The sequence below is a fragment of the Lycium ferocissimum genome, chromosome 4 (assembly GCF_029784015.1).
Source record: "Lycium ferocissimum isolate CSIRO_LF1 chromosome 4, AGI_CSIRO_Lferr_CH_V1, whole genome shotgun sequence".
Classification (NCBI taxonomy): domain Eukaryota; kingdom Viridiplantae; phylum Streptophyta; class Magnoliopsida; order Solanales; family Solanaceae; genus Lycium; species Lycium ferocissimum.
The window spans coordinates 26,743,629-26,763,214 of record NC_081345.1 but is presented as its reverse complement, the minus strand read 5'-3'; the positions used below and the strand labels follow the sequence as shown (position 1 = coordinate 26,763,214).

At 33.8% G+C, this 19,586-nt stretch overlaps 1 protein-coding gene across 1 annotated transcript; it reads left to right on the top strand.

Moving 5' to 3' along the window:
* The first annotated feature begins 8,554 nt into the window (after positions 1–8,554).
* Positions 8,555–11,914, top strand: LOC132052026 (cytochrome b561, DM13 and DOMON domain-containing protein At5g54830). The gene has a single exon (XM_059443362.1). It carries the CDS (start codon positions 8,770–8,772, stop codon positions 11,476–11,478), a length of 2,709 nt encoding a protein of 902 aa, XP_059299345.1. The 5' UTR covers positions 8,555–8,769; the 3' UTR covers positions 11,479–11,914.
* The last annotated feature ends 7,672 nt before the right edge of the window (positions 11,915–19,586 follow it).

Here is a 19,586-nt window from a genome sequence, read left to right as displayed (position 1 = left end):
GAATGATATCTTTATATATTTAGCAACAATTTAAATTTAAAATCCTCATTTTACCCATAATGACATTATTTTTAACCACACATTTTTTTAGCTTGCTTCATATCTCAAGAATAAAAAAAATTCATTTCTTTTTTAAACTTCATGCTTAGTCAAACACCTTATCTAAATTGTACAGAGGGTGCATCTTTCTTTACTCATGGACTCCAACATAAAATCACCATCTCAACGGCAGTGTGATTTTATAAATCGTTTTATTTTTTATACTTTACGCTAGGATAGAGAAAGTACATGGATTTACATGTGGAAAATCTTGTACCAAGTGTCTTTATTCTAATTGTATGATTTTAACGTCCACCATACATATCTGAATTTTGTTCTCTTCTACTTTGTCTAATTGATCAAAATTTTAATGTTTTTCTGATACAAAAATCCAAATTGCCGAAGTTAGAAAGGTGATAAGTAAACTGACGTGCTTAAAATTTTATTGGTAAATATCTCATACCAAGCATATAGGGAAAAGGAAAAAATTACATTACAAATTAAAAGGAAAAATAAAGAGTGTGGAAAACCATGACAATAGAGAGTTAAGATATAAATATAGATTCAGGATCATTACCGCCAATAGATCTCTGTCGGAGAAATCCCGATATTAAATTATTTGTGCCATCCGAGAAATGAATTTTTAAAAGTGAAGGAAACTAATCAGAGAATGTTTGGATATAAAGGGTTTGTGTCTTTTCGTAGTCGGTTTGTGTTTTTTTCGGTATGGAATCGTTACTAATTCCAAGTTTTTTCTTTTCAATAGGATATTTTAAAGTTTTAAAGGGGTATTTAGGTAATTTAACTTTTAAATTTTATATATTTAAAAAATTAATAGTTCACATTATTGGTAAAACTTTATATAATTTATATATAAAAAAAAATTAATAGTAACATCAGCAGAATAATGACATTATTGGTAAAACTTTAATAATTAAATACTCTTTAAATGTTACCACAAAAGATGATTTTATTATTGAAAAAGGATGAGTCCAAAACATAGTTGCTGATAGCAAGATTACGAAGAAAATCGTGAAGAAATTGCAACTGACATCATTTAACAAAAAATTGAAAAGAATAATACATTGTTTGAGATATATAAATATAATAGTTACAATGAAAACCGCTATATACTCTACTTGTATAGAGGAAAACGACTTTCATTGCTCAAGAACATAAGCAAATATTATAACTTTGAAAGAAATCCAAAAAATTTGAAGTGTACTTCATCAAACACGTGGTAAGATATTAAGAACCTAAGAAACTCAATAGGGAAAAATCAGCTCTTGGTGATTTAAGAAAGATCATGCATTGCACCCATAGAAAATTGTTCGAATCAAACAGAAACAATGATGTAAATATTTGCCACAAATAGCAACGCTATTGGAATTTTAGAATATGATATTTTATATTGAAAAATACAAGGGAACTAAGAGTAGATGATACGGAAGTTGCACTTTACCTTTTTCTATCATATTTCCTTATTTCTAATAATGGACAATTTACTTGTGGATAGGTCTACAGGCGGTTAGATTTCCTACTTATGAGAGTAATGAAACTTTGTATGATATTGGATTAAATTATTATTTTGTGATTAATTTATAGTCGGTTGCTAGTTATTGGTATAATCTCATCTTGAATCATGTCGATTAGTTATGATTTATAACTACTTGATATTATCATATTTCAATTTAACTCGAGAAATAGAGACTGACATTGAATTATGATTTTGTGATTAATTTACAGTCAATTACCAATTATTTGTATAATCTTATCTTGTGTCGATTAGATGTGGAATCATATCCCAATTTAATCGGACAGAATGATTGGTATTGAAAAGGAGATTAGGCAACCCGATCCTTTTGTCGACTGATGCTCTTATTACACTCGTAGTCTCTGAAGGATGAGAACCAACTATGTAACTGTAGACATCGAAATTTTGTGGGACTCTACAAGTTGAGCCCAATATGTGTTAGGGTTTCTTGGAGACTATTCTAACCTAAAACCTAGATTAAGCCTATATAAAGGACACATATTCACTTGAAGAGCGTCTCGGATATCCCATAAACTCATGGGTAGTCAAAAAGGGGTCAATATGTGGCGGATACTTCTTGACAACCAAATTTGAAGATCCACAATATCCTTTCATGGATATCAAATACTACATCCCAAGAAAGTCCACATATCCAAATCTAAATCATCCTACGTTTGAGAAACAAGCTACTAACAACCCTCAAATTACGGAGAAATATTAGGAGAGAAGAATCAAGGAAGTAAACAGATCTTGTACCCGCAATATTCATAAATAAAATCTCTGTTTCTTCATATTTTGTTTGTGGGTGTAATTTATTTCGGCATATTAAAATTTGTTGCAAACAGTAACATCTACATCGAGAATTCAAGTATTGTATACGTCGTTAATCCGATCATTTTTCTCTTTGTCTTCAAATTTGAGTAGTTTTTTGTTCCTTTCCCTTGAGATTTATTCCTTACAAATTTAAATGGATCGTAATTTTTACTATACATTTTGTGTACGACCGATTATTTGTATAATCTTATCTCGAGTTGTTTCGATTAGCTATGGATTATGGCTAATTAATGTTATCAGATTTCAATTTAACTCGAGAAACAAGGATAGACATTAAATTATGATAATTTACAGTCAATAGCTAGTTATTTGTATAAATTGCGTCTCGAATTTGTCGATTAGCTATAACTAACTAATGCTATCAGGCTCCAATTTAATCAAGACCGAATATTTGACATTGAAAAAAAAAGGTTAGGCAACCCTAATATTTTTCTTTATATTTTTAAATTTGAGTAGGCTTTTGTTCCTTTTCCCTTTTAAAAGATTTATTCCTTATTAATCTAAATGGACCGTAGTTTTTACTATACATTTGTGTTGACAAATTATTTGTATAATCTAGTCTTGAATTGTATCGATTAGTAGTCGGTTATAAATAATTAACGTTATCAAAATTTAATTTAATTTGCAAAAGAATGATCGACATTGAAAAGGTGGTTTTGCAACCTTCATTATTTTGCTTTATCTTTTCGTATTTGAGTAGTTTTTTTTTTGTTTTTTTTTATTTTTTTATTGTTTCTTTTCCTTTATTAATATTGTCACGCTCCAAATCGGGCACGGAGCGTAACCGTGTGCAAAAGCTCGACTTTGCGTATAGCGAACGAACCATAATGTTGAATCAACACGGGACATGTTCTGAGGCGAAATGTGATTTCAAAACATGAAAGTAAAAGTAAAACATGTGATATCATAACAATACTGAAAAATATTGTTATAATCATAAGTGCGGAAAATAGTTTGTAAGCATGATAATGCCCAACAAAGGCGACAAAGCGATACTTGACATGACATCTTGTGACATGCAAGCCTCTCGACATGAGTCGAAATCTTTTGAACTAATGCTAGGACAAGGCCCCAGCATACCTGATTGTCCAACATGAAATAACTGCTGAAAGTAAAGACAATGCCCCAAAGTAAATGGGGCTCACCAACAACTGATACGATGATCCTAACGAGCCTATTTTTCATTGTGAAAATTTGTACATGCATCGTGAAACACAGGCCCCGGCAAAAGGGACGTAAGTACATTGGAATTGTACTTGTATGTAAAGCAACTGAATGAAAGAACTATAAGTAGGGTGTTCGGGGAATGGGCAGCCCAAATCAATAGCATGGATACATAAGTAATTTGAAAATGTAACTGTAAGTTGTAAACTGTTACTGAATACTGTAAAGTTGTAACTGTAACTAAAACCTAGACATGACCATGATTTGCATTATCAAGCTGTAATGTACATGAGTAAAACATTTTTAAGTATCTATATATGTGGGAGAGCTATAATATAACCGACAACATGAAAGCACCACGTGAGCAAGTGAAGTCTGGTACGTGGCCCGACCAGCAGAGCAATCACATACCTTGCCGGGGTATGAGACATGAATATGACATGAATGGATCAAATCAATAAACATGAAGAAATCGTCCTAACTGGGCGGAGCGATCCTTATCCTACGTTGGCATACATAGTTTGAAGTGCTTAAACCTTCTCGATAAATCTATGGTACTCCCAAAACGTGTACATGAACATGGTTGGCTTAAAAGCCCATGGATTTCATAAACATAATTTGTATATAGTTTAACATGAATATATATATCAAATGTATTTTCATGAGACATGTAAAATCCTTGGAGTAGAGTAACATGGGGTCATGACTTGAAATCAAGAACGCATGGACTTCAAATCACGAGTTTACATGGATAACAAACGTATTCATGGAAGTCAAAATGAAATTCATGAATATAAATATTGAAACATGTTTGAGCATGACATATACTATATATAGTTTCATAAAAACATGTATCTGGGGTTTATCATGAATTGAGACCAAATACCTTAGAAATCTGAGAAAAAACATTGTTCATGAATCAAACGTAGCGTGGGGAAGAACAAATATGATCCCACACGTGGATAGAGTCCTGCATACATGTAAACGCTCCAATCCAACAAACTAGTTTGCTTTTCTGACGAAGAACACCCAAAACCCTAGCTTGAATCACTTGAGAATGGTTACCTTGGAAATCCTATGTTTTCGTTCAAGAATCATGTATTTAATGCTAGGATTGATTAATCGTAGAGATGTTCTTACCTTGATGTGGGGGGTTTGAGAGGAGAGAAAATCGTCCTTGAGAGGTTTTCTACGTAGTTGGAATGTCTGACAAATGAATTTTGAGTTAAATATTGAATTTACAAAATAGCACATTTGGACGCCATAGGCTTAGATCAGCAAGCCAAGCCTATGTATGACTTTATATATATATACCTTTTATATAATACCCTCACATTATATATTAAGGGGTCATTTAGCATAGAAACAAGTTGTGTTGAGATTGTTATCTAGGAATTAATAATGTATGAATTAGTAATACATAAACTATAATGCGAAGATTAAATTAAATTAATAATTTAGTTTGACACTGTACAAAATTTATTTACAATACCTTTGGCTTCTTATTTCTGTTTTTGGTAAATATATAATTTTATTTATACTAAAGTGAGAATTACAAAGCCAAATAGATACAGACCATTTATTTTCAAAATAAAAACACAAAGACTAATAGTTTATGACTAAACAAGCAGCCACGAAATAATGAAACCCTAGCGGCTATAGAAATAGCACCTAACAAATGTAGAAAACTATCAAGAAGTAACCACCCCACAATACAAGTTTGGTGGGTATACAACTCAGTAATGCATAGATACATTACAACAATTAATAGACAAGACTCAAGACATGGCTACATGCCCATTGCACCAATCTCCGACCTTGACTTATTAAATATATAAAATTTATATTATTTCTTGAAGGTAGTATAATTTCGAACTTTTGTTTAACATTATTTCTTGAAGTTTTTTTTTTTTAATCACAAAGCCCCCATGCACTAGCTAAAGAAATTTTAATTTATGTTTCTTTTTCTTTTATTTGGATATTGCCAACTTTATTATAAAAAGAAAAAAAACTTTTTTTTCTCTCCATTATTCATTTTACTTTATTTGCCTTCTTCATTATTTCTTCGTGATTTTATGACATGCCTTATGTTTTAATTCGTTTAGTCTCAATTCACGTAAGTTCTAATCTAACTTCTAGAACTTCTCATAATTTGTTATTACGGTCTCGTTGAATTTTTTTATTTCTGATCTTTGAAAATTTATTGATACAATGAACAATTAATTTTTTATCCTACTGAGAAGCCTCTTACTATGAAGGGATCAAATGGTGAGATTTTTCCCATCTGCTAAGCAGTAGAATATATGTTTTCGTATATGAACAACGTTGCAATAATGTATTTAGCGGGTGAAGAAGGATGAATAGTAAATTGGTAAGATTTTGATATATAGTTCTTAAAAAAAAATCAACACGTGAAAGGTGGAATATAGAGAAGATGATATATGCTTTATTGAATAATTTGACACAGGTTACTGCCTCTTTGAGTATTGCATTAAGCCTTACATGTTTACTTGTTATGGACAAGCTAACCAACACAATATAATATGAGGTCTCATGGTGTATGTTATTTGCTGATGATATTGTGCTACTTGACAAAACTATTGAGGGCGTCAACCAAAAGCCTAAACTACGGACAAGGACTTTAGATGACAAAGGGTTTTAAGATAATTACAAGTATGAATACATGCATTGAAAGTTTAACTACCATGAGACAAGAGAAGCTGAGGTGAGACTAGAAGGAATTCTGGAGCAAAAATGCAATTTATTTTTTTTATATATAAACTCGTTGCTTCAAGAGAATGGAATGACATATGAAGATGTTACTCATAAGATTAAAACTAGACAACTGAATGGACAAGTCTTATGTGATAGAAGAATGCTTATCAAAGGGAAAGACATACAAGGTCTACTGAACAACTATATAAGACTGTCAATGTTATATGGTAATGAATGTTGATTTCCAACATATTCACAAGAAGAGTGTTGTAGAGAGCGGATGTTAAGATGGATATGAGGTCATACAAGATTAGATAGAATTAAAAATTACCACATTCACTAGAAGCTGCAAGTATCACACATTGAGGATAAATTGCGAGGTCACTTGAGATGGTTTGGACGTGTCTTACGTCGACCTACAAATCCACTAGCCCGCAAGTGTGGAACCACGGTAAGTGAATGTATTGAAAAGGGGACGGGATAGATCACATAGAAGAAGTTGTCTCAAAAGACCTACCTCTCTTTTGTATTAAAGCAAACCTAGCTAAACACGGGACAAAATTGAAAGAAAAAAAAGGTCCATATAGGTGATATCTACTAGTTGAGAATGAGTGTTAGAGCCTGTTTGGATGGACTTAAAAAAAACAGCTTATAAGCCAAAAAAAAATAAGTTGGTGTAGTCCAATTTTTTTTTTTTTTTTTAGCTTATAAGCTGTTTTCAGCTTATAAGCTGCTTTAGATAAGTTAAGCCAAACAAACTCAATTAATTTTTTGAGCTTATTTTAAGCACAAAATGGCTTTAAAGAGCTAACCCAAACACTCAAAAAAGGTTTGAAAAGCAACATAGGCAACTTATAAGCCAATCCAAACGGGCTCTTAGACATGTCTTCCGTGGACCTACAAATGCACGTACCAATTCCTATGCGTGGAACTATGGCAAGTGAATGTGTTGAAAAAGGGATAGGATAAACCTAAAATCACATGGAAGGAAGTTGTTTCAAAAGACCTACAACTCTTTTGTATTAATGTAGATTTATCTAAAGACAAGACACAATGGAAGAAAAAGGTCCACATAGGTGATATCTACTAGTTGAGAATAAGGTTTAGACTTATTAGAGAACTTCTATTACAATTATTATAATTATCATTATTAGATATAAAACCTTTTTTTCACTTTTATTTTATTTAGTTTAATGATGCTATGAAATGAGGTTAAACGAAAAAGTGAAGATACAACCAATCCCAGCTTGTTTAGGAATGAGACGTAATTATTGTTGTTGTTGTTGTTTGACGAAAAAATGTTAAAATTCAGGGCTAACTTTATATTACTTTTGTTGTTATACCCCAATATAGGCGATACCTATATTGTTATTCTTCAGTTGTGTCAGGTATAACATAATACAGAAACTAACGTATAATTCATATCGGTAGTAATAATACAAGAATTAAAAATAGAAACCAAATATAAGATATACGAAATGAAAGTTTTATCCTATGACTCTTTTATCCAAACATCCCTTTATAGCTATTACCGAAGAGGTGGAGTGAAAAAAGAATGGTCCATGCACGAGCACAAACTTGATACTCATTAATTATAACCCACTCAGAAACCTTGAGATAAATGTTATTGTGGCATGGCTTAAAGTTAACTTTATTTTAGCTTAATCATATTTCTTCTTAAGCATCACAAATTGCGAAATTGCATAGTTTTTTAGTATATTTAAATCCTCGTGTTGATATTATATCAGTATTTAATCATTTTTTCTTTTTATTTATGTATTATATATTAATTAAAAAAAAATATGTACTTTTAAATTTTAATTAATTAAAAGTAAAAACTTAATTAAAGTCTCTCAATATAGATATCTCAAATAATTGCTCTCTGTAAAATAATCTTGATAGTAAACGTTAATTGATACTTGTCTTTTTTCGTAATTTGACACTCAAAAACACTCTTTTAAAGAAGATTAGCAAACACAATTACTTTTTAAATAAATTAGCCAAAACAAATAACCTATAAAAAGTATTTTTTGAAAAAAACACTTAATAAAAAAAAAACTTTCAAAATAAGCGGCTTTTTTTTAGCGTGAGCCAAACAGCTCTTAGCCAAACAAGCTATTAATCTGAAATGGTTTATGCTAAACTTGTACTATGATCCAAAATTAATTATGGAGGGATGTTAGTTGAGTTTCGATTAGTTAGAGGGTGATAAATGTAACTTAATATAATTAAATTAGTCTTTGTTTGCCCAAACCCAAACTCAAAAAAAAGTTCCTTTACGTCAACTCCAACTAACGAAAAGTCCTCTAAGGTCGGCCATTCCGTATTTTCCAACTTTATTATTATTCCAATCGCCGATCTAAAAAAAAAAAATAGTTCCTCATTTTATACGTCTCGTTGATTTTGTATATGAAGCCAAAAGAGTAATTAATTTGAGGTAAATCACTCTCTATTTGTTGTGATTAATTAGGGATCTATATGTTATGGAGGTGTTTAAATTTAAACTATGCCGTTTATTATTACTTATTATAATTGGTATTTGTTGTCATTTGATTGGATTTTCGGTTTGTGATCCGGGTTCGGGTTGCCCGAAAACCCGAAGTGCATCTCTAACGAACTACACATACCAATTTTCTATGGCACAACATCAATTACGAGGTGTGGTTAATGTAATAGATGATTGTTCATTTAAGGTTAGTCAATTTGATATGCTTGAAGGTTCTGATGTTCGTTTTTGGGGTTCTGTTGGTGACCATTTAGAAAACCTAACAAAGGGTTTTGTAATATCTGAGATGAAGTTGAATAAGAGTTTTAAAAGTGATGATTTTGTTGTGAAATTGATCAAGAATGTTACGTGGGACGATATAAATGTGCTAGCTGTTTGGGATCTTCCTATGGCGTCGGATTTTGGTCATGTTGTTTTGAGGAATTTGACGAATGGGACGGAGTTTTTAGCCCCGTTGGAGAGTGAGGTTAATGGGACGGTTATTAAGGGGAGTGGGATGCCTACAATGTTTAATAATTGTAAGGTGTTAGCGGATAATTATAGGGTTAGGTGGAGTTTGAATGAGGAAGAGGATGTGATCGAGATTGGATTAGAGGCAGCGATAGGATTTCTGAGTTACATGGCGTTTGGATGGGCGAATCCGAATGCTTCGAGTAGTTTTATGATTGGTGGTGATGTTACTGTTACGGGTTTTAAGGAAGATTTATCGCCGTTTGCTGATGATTATTTTATTACTAAGTATAGTGAGTGTATGATTAGTAAGGATGGGAGAGTTGAGGGTGTTTGTCCGGATACTATATATGAAGGGTCTGATCCGGTTGGGTTAGTGAATAATACGAGGTTGGTTTATGGGCATAGGAAGGATGGTGTGTCGTTTATTAGGTTTAGGAAGCCATTGAAGTCCATTGATACAAAGTATGATTTGCCGTTGAATCAAAATGCTACGATGAGAGTGATATGGGCTTTAGGTTTGATAAAGCCTCCGGATAGTCTTCGCCCTTTTTATCTTCCACAAAACCATGGTGGTAGTTATGGGCACTTGACTCTTAATGTCTCAGAACATGTTGATGATTGCTTGGGGCCGCTGGATGCGGAAGATAAACAAGATCAAGACCTTGTCATCGCAGATAAAAAAGGACCAATTGTTGTTTCAACAGGTCCAGCCGTGTTTTACCCAAATCCTCCCAACCCTTCAAAAGTACTTTACCTCAACAAGAAAGAGGCACCTCTTCTCAGAGTAGAGAGGGGTGTTCAAGTAAAGTTTTCAATTCAGGCTGGACATGATGTTGCATTCTATATAACCTCAGATCCACTCGGTGGAAATGCTACTTTGAGGAATATGTCAGAGACTATCTACTTTGGGGGCCCTGAAGCACAAGGAGTTCAAGCCACTCCCACAGAATTAGTTTGGGCTCCTGATCGGAACACGCCAGATTTAGTTTACTATCAGTCTCTATATGCTCAGAAAATGGGTTGGAAAGTTCAAGTGGTTGATGCAGGCTTACCTGATATGTATAATAGCAGTGTTGTTCTGGATGATCAGCAGGTTACTTTCTTTTGGACGTTGGCTGAAAATTCAATCTCCATTGCAGCTCGAGGGGAGAAAAAGAGTGGTTATTTGGCACTTGGTTTTGGTCGTGGTATGGTGGATAGTTATGCGTACGTGGGCTGGGTTGATGACACTGGTAAAGGGAAGGTAAGCACATACTGGATAGATGGAAGAGATTCTTCCAATATTCACCCAACTAATGAGAATCTCACACACGTAAGATGCAAGTCAGAGAATGGCATTATTACTATGGAATTCACTCGTCCACTACGTCCATCTTGCGATGATGATAAGCCAGAGTGCAAAAATATTGTTGATCCTACGACACCACTCAAAGTCATCTGGGCTATGGGTGCTCAATGGTCAGATGGCCATCTGAGTGTGAGAAATATGCACTCCGTCACAAGCAGCAGGCCTATCAGAGTGCTGCTCATGCGTGGTTCAGCAGAGGCAGAGGAGGATTTACGGCCAGTGTTAGCTGTACATGGGTTTATGATGTTTCTGGCTTGGGGAATATTGCTGCCAGGCGGTATTTTAGCAGCTAGATATTTGAAACATGTCAAGGGAGATGGGTGGTTTCAGATTCATGTTTATCTACAGTATTCTGGATTATCAATTGTCTTCCTTGGCTTTCTCTTTGCTGTGGCCGAACTTCGCGGTTTGAGTTTCAGCTCCCTTCATGTTAAGTTTGGAATGCTGGCCATAGTTCTTGCTATTGCACAACCTGTCAATGCATACCTACGACCTAAGAAACCTGGAGCTGGAGAGGAGGTTTCTTCAAAACGGCATGTTTGGGAGTATATCCATGTCATTGTGGGTAGGGGTGCCATCCTTGTTGGGATTGCAGCTCTTATAACTGGAATGAAGCATTTAGGAGAGAGGTATGGTGACGAAGATGTTCACAGGCTCATGTGGGCTTTAATTCTGTGGATTCTTGTTGGTGCTTTGACAGTGATGTATCTGGAGTATCGCGAGAGGAAGAGAAGGCGAGATAGAATATCAGGCAGAAGCAATTGGGTTCTGGGTAGTGGTGAGGAGGAGGACATTGACCTCCTCAGTCCAAGCCAGACAATGGCAGAGAAAGACTTAGGTTCCTCTGATCGCATGGAAGTTCAACTAGAACCGATTAGCAGATAAAGATTCACATATAGGCATGTTCTGTAAATCTGTTATCACAAATTTTGGGGTTGTTTCTAGTCCAAAAAATGCCTGTTTTCATACAAGGACTATTGGTGATATAGATCCATCGTGTTATATGCCTAGAGACGGGTTCTGTTCCAACTTTTGGGTCCTGCGGAGGAGATGCTCAGCTGCCTGTATTAGAGACCGGCAACATTCATTGAGGTAGTTCTAACTAGGAGACAGCAAATTGTTACACTTGTGTACATTAGTGATGTACGGTTAAATTCGTAGAATGGATTTGAACCATGTTCCCCCCACCGTTTGTCTAAATTGAGAAAGGGAACATCGAGAGGAAACGGATAAAAAGATTTATGCGGGAAGTTATAAAACAATTTTCTATTGCAGTTTGTTTTTCTTGATGCATTATACCGATTGTTCGGGATTTCAATGATCTTCGACTCCATGCGAACTTGACTAGAGCTGTCTCTACTTTCAAGTATGATTTATCAATATCTGGATAAGTATTTGTGCATGTATGATTAGATGATTCATACTTTTGTTCACAAGAACGACACGGAACAATTCAGTAAATGTTAGTTGTTCTGGAACATGAAACAAATTAAATGGCCGAAAACCTTAATGAGACTAATGAACTCACTTAAGTCAAGGAGAAATGCGTATTTGCTGTATTCTTGTCGCAAATTTCATGTAGGCACGGGCGGGGGCGAATTTATAGGGGAGATTTTGCGGCACGTGAGCCCATGGTCTCTCAAAGAAAATTAGGTATTGTATGTACGTAGTTTCTAAAATTGGTATAATATTAATTGCTGACGCTCATGCTCCAAAAAGGTTGAATGACGCCCGTGTTCCAAAAAGATTGAATAATGCAGTTAGTTGAAGGTTGAGTTATTTACCGAGAGGAACAGGGATCTCAGATCAGCCTATGTGTTGATGAACTTTCTACGAATAGAAACTATTGAAGTATGCGCAAGGTAATTACCTTGAGGGAATTTTAATAGGACTGACAAAAAGGCCAAACTAATGACATAATCACGTAATTGTTGTTGTAACATTACCAATTTCATTTGGCGATCCAGTTCCGCCGCAAACCAGAAGCTTTTTATTTTCATCTGCGAGAAAAGGACCAAAAAAGTCCCTTTTCTTTAACTTCAGACTCAAAATAGTGAAGCATTATTTTACATGGAGTAGTACTAATACTTTACTATTTTGAGTCTAATTGTCCTCCCGACTTTTTTGCAAAAATGGTGCACTTCTGGAGTTTTGGTTATTCCCAACGGTTTCAGTCACTCACTAACGGAAACACCCCTTTTAAATGAATTTTCCTTCATGGCCTAAATAGTTGTGATCCTTTACTCCGTCTCCATTATATTTAGGTAAGTTCTACCCCTTTTTACGAACTGATTGGATTAAAATAGAGATAGCAAACGGAAGTAGTGTGTGCTTAGCATTAACATTTGTCTATTTCCTGTGATTAAAAGAGCCACATTTGACCCTGAACTATGCGAAATAAAACAGATTTGCCCTCTGCTAAGAGTTGGGGTCAAATATGCCCTTGATTGTTACTAATTGGGGGCAAATTTATCTCTAAATTATGTGAAATGAAACACATTTGCTCTTATTTTTAAATGGTGGAAGCTTGACATTCCGTGATGCCACATGTCACACAGTTAAGGATAAACTTTTTTACATGATAAATTTAAATCTTTCGCATAGTTTAATGGCAAATTAGACCCTTTCGCATACTTCAAGGGTAAATTTACTCCTTCCCTCTAATTTTAAGTTTTTTTCCCTTTCAATTTTCAGCATTTAAATAAACATTACATTTTTCCTCCTCAATTGTTTTACAACAACTTTTTCTTCATGTATAAATATAAATCTTACAACTAGAGTTCACCTCTCATCTTCTCTCTCCTCTCATATTCTCCAACGGTAAGTGCAACCCCTCCCCCGCAACCCCCGCCCCCCCACCCCCCAACCAAGCCACCCCAAACGGCCACGGCGATCGGCGTGACGACCGGCCGGATCTCTCTCTCTTTCCTCTGTTCTCTCGCCTCTTTCTTTCTTTCTTTCTTTCTTTCTTTCTTTCCTTCCTTCTTCCTTTTTTCTTTTTTTTTTCTTTCTCTTTTCCTTTCTCTTCTACACTGCGACCGGAAACCCTCCACCTGTAGGTTTCCGAGCAGGTTCTGCACAGATACTTGAGTTTTCCGACGGTGAACAGTTATTCTGGCCGGTGAACAGTATTCCCGGCAGAGAACAACAAACAGAGATTTCTCTTTTCTCGGTAGTGAACAGGTTTTATTTACTTGGAGTCGGTACCTCCAATAGCCCATTTCATGCCTTTTAGCCTTATAAATTTTGCTTGCTCTTTAATTGAATACTGTTTCCTTTGCTTATAGAATATTGCTATCTTGTGCTTTATTATTGATTCATGCCGGGGCGGTCGACTACAGAAGCCATTCATATTGTAAGGAGATTGGTGGAGCAATATAGGGAGCGGAAGAGGGACTTGCACATGATATTCATTGGCCAGAAAAGGCCTACGACAAAGTGCCCGAGAGGTCTACGGAGATGCTTGGAGGCTAAAGGTGTACCTGTGGTGTACATTAGAGCGATAAGGACATGTATGATGGAGCTAAGACCAGGGTAAGGACGGTAGGAGGAGACTCGGAGCACTTCCCTGTACTGCTGGGGTTGCATCAGGGATCAACTCTTAGCCCATTTCTATTCGCCTTGGTGATGGATGAATTGACGCGACAAATACAATGTAAGGTGCCTTGGTGTATGTTGTTCGCGGATGACATAGTCTTGATTGACGAGACTCGCAACGGAGTTAACGATAAGCTGGAGGGCTGGAGACAGACATTGGAGTCTAAAGGATTTAAATTGAGTAGGACCAAGACAGAATACTTGGAGTGCAGGTTCAGTGGCGTACCGCGTGAGGCTGACGAGGAAGTGAGGCTGGGTACCCAGGCCATTCAAAAGAAAGGAAGTTTCAAGTATCTTGGGTCTATTATACAGCGAGATGGGGATATCGATGATGATGTTTCACATCGTATTGGTGCAGGGTGGATGAAATGGAGGCTCGCCTCCAGAGTCTTGTGTGATAAGAAGGTTTCACTGAAACTCAAAGGTAAGTTCTACAAAGTGGTGGTTAGGCAGACTTTATTGTATGGAGCGGAGTGTTGGCCGTCAAGAGATGTCACGTTCGAGAAGATGAAAGTCGCGGAAATGCGAATCTTTGCGGTGGATGTGTGGGCACACTAGGAGGGATAGAATTAGGAATGAAGATATCCGAGACAAGGTGGGAGTGGCATCGGTGGAGAACAAGATGCGGGAAGCGAGGCTGAGATGGTTTGGGCATATGAAAAGGAGAGACACAGATGCTCCAGTGCGGAGGTGTGAGAGGTTGGCTATGGACGGTTTCATGAGAAGTAAAGGGAGGCCGAAGAAGTATCAGGGAGAGGTGATTAAACAGGATATGACACAGTTTCAGCTCACCGAGGACATGACCTTAGATAGGAGGCTGTGGAGGACTCAGATTAGGATAGAAGGCTAGGTGGCTTATCCTTTCACCATAGGAGTTGCAGTTTTGCTCATTTGTTTATTGCCATTTGATTTCTGCATTTGACTGCTGCTTATATTTGTTGGGTCGTGTACTTTGTTTATCTTATTTATCTATAGTAGTTAATGCTCCTTTCTTTCCGGACTGTTCTTCCATGACTTTCTCGCTTTTGTTATTCCTTGTTTTCATATTGTTTTCGGTATCTTGTACTATCCGACCTTTTGTCTTGTTTTCCTTGTTTTTCTCTCTTTTTCTCTCTTGAGCCGAGATGTCTTCCGAAACAGTAGTCCTACCTTTCAAGGTGGGGGTTAGGTGCGTACACTCTACCCTCCCCAGACCCCACATGGTGGGATTATACTGGGCTTGTTGTTGTTGTTGTTGTTGTTGTCGTCGTCGTCATATTAATAATAGACTGAATATCTACGTGTTATTATTAACGTGCAACGTGTTCATAGAGACTAGTCATACATAACAAGAGATAATCTTTGCGAAACATACTAAAAAAGAAAGTAGAACCCTTAAATTGAAACACATGAAATAATTCTATTCACTTATTAAAAAATTAGATTTGTGCAATACGCGAAACTATAAAAGTAGAATGTGTTATAAGAGGGTTGAATTCTAATTTTTTGTTAAAAAAATACAATTGATTATTGACGTGATAAAAAAACTTAACTTTTCAAAGTGAAAATTCCTCGAAAGCTGTGATCCATGAAGGACAAAGAATAGCTCATGCTTATATGAAATTAGAATAGCTCATGCTTATATGAAATTACTAGCGGTCTATGCCGTCTTTGTGCACGGGCCTAACACTTTAGATTATAGTGCATCTATGTGTATATAGTTGTCTTTGAATGGTGATTATATATATATATATATATTATGTTCAAAGCACGATTAATATAACATTGTAGTTTGTGCTCCGTATCTAAAACTTTATTATATTAATGGTTGCTACGAATACAAAATCGGCAAATTTATTAATATTTTTTAAAAGAGAAGACTTGTTTATAAAGAAATTATTTTCCTCTCTTTGAGATAAAACAATAGCAATATTTAAGCATCGTTGATACTTTTAATTTTAATTTGATTAATTTAAAAGTGTAAAATACTTATTATTTTTTATCAAATTTTGATTTGGATAATTCTAATTTAAATTATTAAATTAATTTTACATGTTTAAAATAAAACAAAGTAGAAATTGATTTTCTATTTAAACGAAGAAATACTATTTTTTAATTTTTGGTAAATATTCTCGGTTTAGCTCATTTTACTTGTCATGTTGTCTTTTGCATGGTTTTTTAAGAAAACGTCGATTAGAAATATGATTTGACTAATTTACCTTATTCATTATTTGATTTCCATTTGATATATATTTTTCTACGACATTAATCTCTTTCACATTTATTGGAGTAAGAATAAAAATAAAAAAGTAATTAAATTCTATCTTATTTTAAAATATAAATATTTTAAGTATATTTATTTTAGTAAACATAACAAATAAATGACATGGCGGAATAGCAAATACAACAGTTTAATAGCTAGATTAGATCTCAGGCTAATATAAAAAAATAAAAAATTGTATGGTTTGACTACTAACCTTTTGAAGAAAAGCAATTTCATTTGCTCCACTAATGGATTGATACGCACGTGGAATGAATCCATCATTATTGACTCAATGAAATACTTTGGAAATTACATGAATATTATTTGATTTTTTGATATGGGGTGCATTTTTTTTTGGACATTATTAATTTGCACTATTTTTATGCATATATATATATATATATATATATATACACACACACACACTATGTTCAAAATACGACAATATAACATTGTAGTTTGTACTCCGTATCTAAAACTTTATTATATTAGTGTTTACTACGAATACAAAGTCTGCACTTTTTTTTTGACATTATTTTTTTTTTAATATGGGGTTCACCTTTTTTTTTTTTTTTATATTGCTTGATTTTGTTAATATGGGGTCCACTTTTTTTTAATCGTGAGTTTGGAGATGGTGGGTTCCACTTTTTTTTTTTTTTTTTATATATATATACGCTTGATGTTGTTTAGTATGGGTCCACCTTTATGCGGCACTTTTTTTTTTTTTGACATTATTAGTTTGCACTACTATTTTTATGCATATAATATATATACATATATTATGTTCAAAACACGATTAATATAACATTGTAGTTTGTCTTTCTTGTATCTAAAATTTTATTATATTAGTGTTTGCTACGAATAAAAAAGTCCGTGACTTCTTTTTTTAATATTATATTTTTTTAATATGGGGTTCAATTTTTTTTTTTTAATATTGCTTGATTTTATTAATATGGGGTCTACTTTATTTTTTTCCATGAGTTTGGAGATGGTGAGTTCCAATTTTTTTCTTTGCTCGGTGTTATTTAGTATGGGGCCCACCCCTTTTTTTTTTTTTTTTTAAGGACAACGGACGATGAAACATAGTCTAAACCCATGCTTTATATAGTTTCTTCCTTTTTTTTATTTTTTTATTTTTTATATTAGTTTTATGTTATTTAAGTATGGGGCTAAACTTTTTGGACATTATTAGTTTGCACTATTTTTATGCACACACATATATATATATATATATATATATATATATATATATATATATATATATATATATATATATATATATATATATACGTTCAAAATACGATTAATATAACATTGTAGTTTGTCTTAAATTAAATCTTTATTATATTAGTGTTTGCTACGAATACGCATCGTGTTTAATATGGGGCCCACATTTTTTTTAACAGTTGTTTGTTTTTTAAATATAGGATTACTTTTTTTTTTCAATATTGCTTGATTTTGTTAATATGGGGTCCACTTTTTTTTTCGCGATTTTGGATGTGGTGAGTTAAACTTTTTTTTAATACTCGATGTTGTTTAATATGGGGCCACAATTTTTTTTAAGTTTAATATGGGGCCCACAATTTTTTTTTTAGGGGTTGATTAATATGAGGGCCCAAAAAAAAATTTTTTTTTTTTTTTACGGGGGTCCATTTACGACGAAAAAGTGCCCAATGGGGTTCAATTTTTTTTTTTTTTAAATATTGCTTGATTTTATTAATATGAGGTTCGCTTTATTTTTTTATGAGTTTATAGATGGTGAGTTTTTTTTTTTTCTTTTTTTTTTTTTTAATTGCTCGGTGTTATTTAGTATATGGGCCCACCCCTTTTTTTTTTTTAAGGAGAATGGACGATGAAGCATGAGTCTAAACCCATGCTTTATATAGTTTCTTCTTCTTTTATTTTTATATATTCTTTGGTATTTATATATATATATATATATATATATATATAGACTATGTTCAAAATACGATTAATATAACGTTGTAGTTTGTCTTCGTATCTAAATCTTTATTATATTAGTGTTTGCTACGAATACGCATCATGTTTAATATGGGGCCCACATTTTTTTTAACATGTGTTTATTTTTTAAATATGGGATTCACTTTTTTCAATATTGTTGATTTTGTTAATATGGGTCCACTTTTTTCCCCCGATTTTGGATGTGGTGAGTTCCACTTTTTTTTAATACTCGATGTTGTTTAATATGGGGCCCAATATATATATATAGACTATGTTCAAAATACGATTAATATAACATTGTAGTTTGTCGTATCTAAATCTTTATTATATTAGTGTTTGCTACGAATACGCATCGTGTTTAATATGGGGCCCACATTTTTTTTGGGTCGTTGTTTGTTTTTTAAATATGGGATTCATTTTTTTTTTCAATATTGCTTTTTTGTTAATATGGGGTCCACTTTTTTTCCCCGATTTTGGATGTGGTGAGTTCCTCCACTTTTTTTTAATACTCGATGTTGTTTAATATGGGCCCACAATTTTTTTTTTTTTAAGGGCTTGATTAATATGGGCCCAAAATTTTTTTTTTTTTTTCGTAGGTCCACAAACGGACGATTTAAAAAGTGCTAAACCTCTCTTTCTAAATAGTAGTAATTTTTTCATGGGGGGTCCACAAACGGACGACGAAAAAGTGCCCCCAAACTCCCTCTTCTAAATAGTAGTAAAAAGTAATAATATGTGAAATTTTGTTCTCTTTTTCTTTATATTTCATTTATTAAGTTTCTCACACGTCGTTGAGTCTTTTATTTCAAACCAAAATGGAGTAAAGAAAGGTTTGTAAGATAGTGATACATAGTTCTTGACATGACGGGAAGTGTTTAGCATTGCCTACCGTGTCAATATACAGTCAATTGTAGATAAATGGACCCCCTGCAACTAAGAAGTCTTAGGGAAGATATGATCACATTGTATATTTTTATATATAACTACATATGTGATATTAGCTAACTAACTTAATCAAAATACAAGTTCAGAATTCAAGTATTATACTATTTATGTAGTACAATAATATTAATTTTTAATTGCATTTAACTGATTGCTGCATTTTTCCACGTCAACTGTTTTATAGCAATTCTTTCTTTCTATACAAATAATTTTCTATTAAATTTATTATTCTTCATATTAATAATTGACT